This window comes from Octodon degus, unplaced genomic scaffold (assembly GCF_000260255.1).
Source record: "Octodon degus isolate 3935 unplaced genomic scaffold, OctDeg1.0 scaffold00247, whole genome shotgun sequence".
Classification (NCBI taxonomy): domain Eukaryota; kingdom Metazoa; phylum Chordata; class Mammalia; order Rodentia; family Octodontidae; genus Octodon; species Octodon degus.
This window is the reverse complement of record NW_004524823.1, coordinates 1,522,282-1,530,469: the sequence shown is the minus strand read 5'-3', so window position 1 is coordinate 1,530,469 and position 8,188 is coordinate 1,522,282. Positions and strand designations below refer to the sequence as shown.

At 31.3% G+C, this 8,188-nt stretch overlaps 1 protein-coding gene across 1 annotated transcript in view; it reads left to right on the top strand.

The window, feature by feature from the left end:
- Si (sucrase-isomaltase) overlaps positions 1–8,188 on the top strand; it is a 102,850-nt gene that overhangs the window by 62,195 nt on the left and 32,467 nt on the right. The window contains exons 28-33 of the mRNA XM_023706259.1: positions 1,143–1,239; positions 1,346–1,458; positions 1,544–1,669; positions 3,283–3,411; positions 3,957–4,067; positions 6,090–6,152. Coding sequence (XP_023562027.1) covers positions 1,143–1,239; positions 1,346–1,458; positions 1,544–1,669; positions 3,283–3,411; positions 3,957–4,067; positions 6,090–6,152 — 639 coding nt within the window. The remainder of the gene's footprint in view (positions 1–1,142; positions 1,240–1,345; positions 1,459–1,543; positions 1,670–3,282; positions 3,412–3,956; positions 4,068–6,089; positions 6,153–8,188) is intronic.

Sequence of the window (8,188 nt, the reverse complement as noted above, 5' to 3'; positions counted from 1 at the left end):
TCTCTCTCTCTCTCTCTCTCTCTCTCTCTCTCTCTCTCGTCTCCTGCCTCAATCAATTGAATGCTGGGATTAGAGGCATGTTGCACCATATGTGGTTTAGTTACATATTTAAAAATGTTTTATGTACTTAGGAGACTTTCTTAAAGTTGACTTATTAATTGACTATATTTTATGAATAGTTAACAAACTGCATACAAAAAAGTTAATTATAACCCTCCATGCATATGGAGCTCAAGTAGGGCCTGAACTTTTCTTCTTTGTTCTTATAAAATATATTTTATAAGAAAACAAGTTCTGAAATATTAATAAGCATATTATATGATTAAAATGATTTTCATTTTCAATATATAAATTTGCATTCATATGCTATAAGTTGCTGAAATTCCAATGTGGGAAAATGAATTTAAAGTTTTATGAATCTAAAGGTTTATTACTTTTACAATCTTATTTTCTGGACTCTGATGACATTTATTATTTTTAAAATTTCTAGCATATTTTGTCAAAGAAAATTATTACCTTTTGCATCTCTTTTTTTCTCTCTTGTATCTTCTTCTCTTTCTGTTTCTTCCTTCCCTTCCTCCTTCCCTTCTTTCCTTTCTTCCTTCCTTCTTCTAGGGATTCAACTCAGAGCTTTCCACTGACCTACATTCTCACCTTCCTTTTGTTATTTTTTATTCTGATTATTCTGAGACAGGGTCTTGTTAAGCCACAAAGTGACTCAGGTAGGGCCTGAACTTTTGTTCTTTGTCTCAGGCTCTAAGAGTTTCTACTTTATAAATCAAGTAAGATAGCACCACAAAACTTGTGGAAAGAAATACAATTATTCCAATTTCAATGGAATTCTATGTCAGTTAATGTGGCAGATTTTTAAAATATCTTTTACTAATACATGTTTGCAGTACATAATGTCTACATTCCTTTTGTGGAGTTAGTATATTTTCATAGCACATCCTTATTTATTTAGTTTCATTTATTCATTTTTATGTTCTAAAGCAGTAATTTTCAAAAACATTTAGGCTAATGTAAAGTTTGGGTATATGACAAAAAGGTGCAAATCATAAGGCTTAATTACATAATGAATTTTAATACATCATTAACTGAAATCATGTTATTAAGTTTGTATCATACTTTTAAAATTTCAGTATAAAATGAATTCCTACGGATTCCACCCCTATTATATGGCTCTGGAAGAAGAAGGCAATGCTCATGGTGTCCTCCTACTCAACAGCAATGCAATGGGTAACAGAATCATTTGTTCAATTTTCCATATAAAATATAAGTATGACTTCTTAACAAATTAATGCCTCATACATAGATAAAAATAGAATCTCCCTTTGTTTTATAGATGTCACTTTCCAGCCAACTCCTGCTCTAACTTATCGTACGGTTGGAGGAATATTGGATTTTTACATGTTTTTGGGCCCAACTCCTGAAGTTGCAACAGTGCAGTACCATGAAGTATGACATAATTGTTTTTTAAAATACAAAGTTTTCTTTATATTCCAAAGCAATTCTCTTATTTGATATGTAACTTTTTTTAAAGGTAATTGGCCATCCAGTCATGCCACCATATTGGTCTTTAGGATTCCAGTTATGTCGTTATGGATACAGAAATACTTCAGAGGTTGAACAACTTTATAATGACATGGTGTCTGCTGAGATCCCTTATGTATGTATATTAATTTTTAGGATAGTAGGAAACATGGACTATATAAAAGCAAAATGGAATGCTTAAACATGCATATAATTTTGAATTATTTTAAGCAATTAATAATACTTAATTTTTAGTAACATTTTTGAACCAGCTATCAGATTGTGGCGTATCTTTATCAAATTGTTAAAGAAGAAAAGATAGCGTTATGTGTTTTCCATTCTTCTCTGCAGTTCTTCAATCCTGTGTTGTACTGTGCAAATCTTCATGCACGTAATTTGCTTCCATAAATTTTGGTTGTATGTATAAGAGCATTCTGCACGTTCTCCTTATGTCAGAGCAAATCTACAGTTATCGATATTACCCATTGATCATACAAAAATTACAGAGGAGGAATTGGGAGTAACCTGGTGATTTCAGTCCTGGAGTAAATAATATTTGTAATGTATAACATAGAATTAAGAGGGTATTTTTTTATTTATGTATTTAGTATAGGCTCTACGGGGTCTCACTACATAGATCAGACTTGTAGTGATCCTCCTATTTTCAGCCTCCCAAGCACTGGGATTACAGGCGCATGCCACCATGCCTAGTCTCATTTGCTGTCTCAGTGTGCCCCGGGGGTGGGGCCTGCATGGCATGTGGTGCTGGGAGAATAAGAGTCTTTTCAACATGTTGTCTACACTCAAGACTGGCAAGATACATGTTCCTGAAAACCACAAATAATTAGCCCTTGCAATTCTCCCTGTTAACAAGACTGGAGAATCCCAAGGATTCTCCTAGGATCAAATACTGAAATACAAAATCTATATATGAGAGTTCCTTTTAAGAAAAATAAAAATAATTTTATTACAAGACATTAGTAAAGTACAGTGGAGCCCAATATTGAAGAATATGTTACTGTGGAAAAGTTATTTGTAGAAATGTTGATAAATGAATACATTCTGAACATAAGTATAAAAAGAAGGCTTTTTGGTTTCTATCCTACTATATTGACCATATTTTTAATAGGTAGGAGAATAAATCAAACAGAAAATAATTAAAAACTCATTTTTTTCAGGCCAGATTAAAGATTAGTTGAAATATATTTCTGAGGGTCTGTTTGTAAATAATATTTTGGTTATTTAAACTAGATGGTCATTCTAAATTTATATTATACATAATATAAATTTTACACTATTTGGCGGATTTTTTCCCAATATTAGAACTATTTGAAAATTTTCCAGAATTCCTTGATAGTTCTTAAAAATATGGCAACATTTATTTTTATGTGCACCATATGAAATTTCAGGTTTTCAGTTTAGTTTCATCACATCATAAATAGTTTTACCTTTTTATTTTTCTATTTCCCTTAACAAGTACTTAACAAAAATATACTTATCTAGAATATTTGGCTATAAAGCTAAATCCCTAGGTGAATTCTTGGCAAAACAGAATGATGTATGGTTATTCTTGTTGTACATCTGTGGGTTCCACTTTTATTTCATGAGCACAGCAGTAATTTAGTAATTCTCTTTAGAATGCAGTGAAGAGGACCTGAAGCCTTCATCTTGCTGCTACTTTCATGAGTAATAGAATATGATGTACTTACTGCAACGTGCTTCTCACCTATTGTCACACATGTGTTTCAGGATGTCCAATACACAGACATTAATTACATGGAGAGGCAACTGGACTTCACAATTGGTGAAAGATTTCGTGAACTTCCTCGGTTTGTTGAGAAAATAAGAGGAGAAGGAATGAGATACATCATTATCCTGGTGAGTATTTCTTTGTACCTGGTCATACTTCTTTTGATTCACTTAAAATGAGAGAAGGGAAAGTGTTTCTAGGTAGGAAGTATATAACTTTGGATTCTAATCACAAATATAAAACATTCTTCCTATAAACCTTCATTTTATCTGCTTAGGCTTGTACTCAGGTTCATTTTTAGAGATATGAGTCTATCTCTGGGCATACATATCAAGATGCTTTCTAGTTTTGTTCATGTTAATAGTTCACAATATTTCATCAGTGTTTTATAGGAAGCAAGCTGGATTACTAAAAGTCTCATCAGGGAAATAAAGACCTAAGCAAAGAAACTGTAATAGGCTTGATTATAATTATGCATAACACATTTTTAAAAGTAGTTAGAATTTTCTAAGGAATGCAGGGGACAATCTAGCTATAGCAGTAATGTTTGCCTGAGTGACAGCACAAAAAGTTATAATATAATAATGGAAAACTACAGTGATTTAAAATGGCTACCCAAGGAGTTATGCTTTTATTCCATATGCATTCTGTTTATCTTTTATTTTGATTTTAGGATCCAGCTATTTCAGGAAATGAAACAGAACCTTATCCTGCATTTGAAAGAGGGTTGCAGAAAGATGTCTTTGTCAAATGGCCTAACACCAGTGACATTTGTTGGGCAAAGGTATTAAGTTAATGTCTTGAAGCAGAATAATTGTGAAAATGTTAGTTCATTGACAGTTTCTAATTAATTTAAAGACTTGAAGCATATTCAGAGGGAAAGGTAAATGAATACACAGTGATTTAACAAGTAAAAATGATCAATGTGCACTTTTCCAATTCAATATAAATTACTAGGCACAGATCAGGAATTCCTAAAAATCATAAACCACATGCAATTTGTTTTATCTTGAAGCTGCATTTTAATTCTTTGTACCTTTTCCGTTTAATTTAAAAACTATTATTATTTCATGCTGCTAGAATCATTCAAGTGTTTGTGTATGTTGTAATAAAAGTAGCGGTATTTGTACAAATTGTATTGCTAACACGAATAAAGAATAGCTTTAACTAAGTGTTATAAAAGTAATAACATTTAGACCTGAATATACTAAAATAGCGTAGAACATAGTTTACTTTTTCTTTAAAAAAATGAAGAATAAAACAACTAGTAGTAATGTCTAGAATTAAAATAACTCAGAAACTACTATGAAGGAAGACAGAGATTGAATGAATTTTTGTATGCTAAGACTGATACATTAGTGATAATGGAGGTGATATTAAAACAATCTATAGATTATATAATTATATTTCATCTAGGTTAATCATTTAATTATTGTTTTATGAAATATGTTGTATAATATGTTAATATTGGAAGATACTGAGTGAGAGGAATACAATTCTAGATTCAATTTCTGAAGCTCTTCTGTAAGTTGAACATATTACAAAATAAAATGATAAAAATGAGTGATGAAAGTAGTGAAATATAATAGCAATTTAAGAGTCATGCTATTATAGGGTGTGGCATATTGGACATAGAAGAATTTTCTTTTCTTACTTTCCCATTATTCTACATATTTACATATTCCCTCAGATTTTTGTCCTTACTTTAAGCATTATTCCTTACTAATATTTAATAGCTCTTCAACCCTAATTAGTTAAGGAGTATTTTCATTATCTAGGTTTTTCAATATAGATTCAAGTTTCTGGAGCTTTCAGTATGATGAAATTTATACTTTGTTTTGTAATTCTGGATGGAGTCCAGAAAAGCTTTTCTAGGAAGTAAAAAAAGCAGAGAGGTAGGGAGAAGGTAGAAGATTTAACACTATAAAAATGAATGAGTTTAGGGTCAGCCAAATAGCTCAGCAGATTACAGCACCTAAAAGCAGGCGAAGGGGCCAGAGGTTCGATCCCTGGGTCTGACCTGTCACCGCCATCCCCAGGGCACATTGACATGGCTGTTGAGACTGGGAGTGGTGGCATTTGCCTGTAATCCCAGCTCATGGGAGACTACAAGCAGGAGGATCACTAGGAGTTCAATCCAGTAGTGTGACCTTGAACACCCTGTAGACCCTTCCCTAAAAAATACAAAAACAAACAAAAAGCAAACAAAAAATGAATGGGTTTATATCCTTTAGCATGACATTATTCAATGAAATCTTCAAGTATTTTTAATGAATATTATTTATTGCTTTTAGCTCTTAATCTTGGAGTAATTTTAGAATATTTCTCTACATCACATTAAATTAAATTTAGTATATACTATCTCTCTAATATATATATACTGGTTTTTTTGGATCAACTTACCCTGTGAGTGGGGCTGGAATGGCATGTGGTGTCTGGAATTGAACTGAGGTCCCCAGTGCCTTCCTCAGCTTGCCTAAGCAGGCACTTAGACTGCTGAGCTGTCTCGCTGTTTATATTATTTTTAATTGAATCTATTAATTACATATACTGTTTCCAAAATCACTAACCACTACAAATGTTGACATTGCTTTTTATGTTTCCTATGTTGTAGAACAGAGTAATATGAAAAATAGGGACAGGGTACAAGTCATGCAATGCAAGAAAGCAAACTTCAAAAATAGAAGTGATTATCAGTCTTTGGATCTTGACAATATAAGATGTCTCTCTATATATTTCTCCTAATCTTCATCACAATAACATCATACTAAATTTGCTTTGAACATTTTTTATTCTTATACTGTAGGTTTGGCCAGACTTACCCAACGTAACAATAGATGAAACTATCACTGAAGATGAAGCTGTTAATGTAAGCTTTCTATTGATTAACTCTTTAACTAAAATTAAAGTAAAACTAAGAACTTGAACTTAGTCATCCTTTGACTGAAAATTCAACTTTAATATTTTTCTATAAAATATGTATTATATTTTACAGTTCTCATTATAGAGTCATATTAGGTGACAATAACTAATGTTTCCTATTGCAAAATACTCATTTGGTCAAATACTTATGTTTTACTTAATTCAGGAAATTGTTCTTGTAATTAAGAAATATTTTAGTAATGCATTTAACATAACATTTACTTACAATTAATTTTATGTGGAGAATGAATTGTTACAGATTTTACATACAGTGTTGTATAGCTGATCTCTAGAACTTCATCTTGTATAATTAAAATTTTATGTTTGTTGATTAGCAATTTTCTACTCTACCAATAACCTTGTACCACCACCATTCCACTCTTTGCTTTTATGCAATGGAGAATTTTAGAAAGCTAATACACATAGAATCATACAAGGATTGTGCAATATTTGCCTGAAGCTGGCTTATTTCACGTAGAACAGTATCTTCACTGTTCTATTTGAGAAAGTGAAATAAATTGAGAACGTATTTCATGTATGTAATATTAAGAAGAAAAATATGACAATACCTCAGTGAATATAGATTTTAAGTCAAAAACTGCTACATAAACAGTATGGTACTATATAGGAAGGTCAATTTATTAAGGAGATAGAACAGTTTTAGGTATATGCCACATGAGCTCACATAAATATAGAAAGCAACCACTGAAAGAATTAAAGACAGTAATACTAATTTAATAAAAGTAAAAGTATTCAGTATGCAGTACTTTTCAGTAATGAATAGAAACATACAAGATAAAATTAGCAAAAAAATAGTAGACTTACAAAATACTCAACAAAATGGAATTAACAAGATGTAGAACATCTAGTAGCATCAGGATGTATACTTTTCTTATGTGAGATTCTCTAGAGGAGATCACATTTTATGTAACAAGCAAGTCTTAACAGATTTAAATGTTTGAAATCATTACAACTATCTTCTCTAGCCACAGTGATGTGCATGTAAGAATCAATGGCAGAACAAAAACTAAAAAATTAACAAATTATGTAGAAAATAGCACATTTTTTGAAGGGGAGTGTCAAAGAAGAGGTGTAACTCAAGGAATTAGAAAAATAAAAAATAAAGCCCCAAATTATCATTAGGAAGGAAGTGAAGATGAAAGTAGGAAAAAATAAAACAAAAAATATTAAGTCAAGAGAAAAATATCAACAAAACTAAGACTGGTGACCTTTGTAAGTCAAATTATAAGTAGTAAATCATGCACATACATGTAAATGTAGAAAATTATGGAAACTTAAAACATAACAAAATGATTTCTAAATCAGTGAACAAGGACTAAATGTATTTAGCTATATTGTTGAGAAAAACTTTCAGAGTTTTGATTTAATTAGACATCAGATAACTTTTCTTAAATAGCCATAGTGACACCAGAGAAGCAAATCTTGCTTTCTTATTTAAATGTTGGTTTAAAGCTTCAACTTCTCCTGAATGGTTTTGATTACAGCACAGATGAAGAGGCAGATCAATACCTTATAAATTTTCTGTGTACAGTGATTTGTATTAAAATTATGAGAGAAATCATCTAAAGGAACGTTATAATCCGACAAATGAATGAACTTTAAAGAGTTGAAAAATAGAACTTAAAATAATCTTGCGCCATCCTGCTTATTATTTGATCTGAGGAAAATGCAGCACAAAAATGCTCATTAAATATTGCACTATTAAGCTTCCTGTCCTCAGAAGTTAAATTTAATTCTTGGACAGAAAGATAAAATTAAGTCACTATGAGTATTCAATAGTCTCTATATCTTCCTATTCCCTACTGTTTGCATTTTCTCATGCATGATTCCTTCTCATATCTTCATGAAGATTGTAGATGTTCCAAGGAAGTGTTCCTGTGATGACGTGTTTCAGGCATTTCTAATTGACATACCTGCACAAGGTCAATTTTTCTAACACAGTTACCTTGGCCTTGGAAGTTA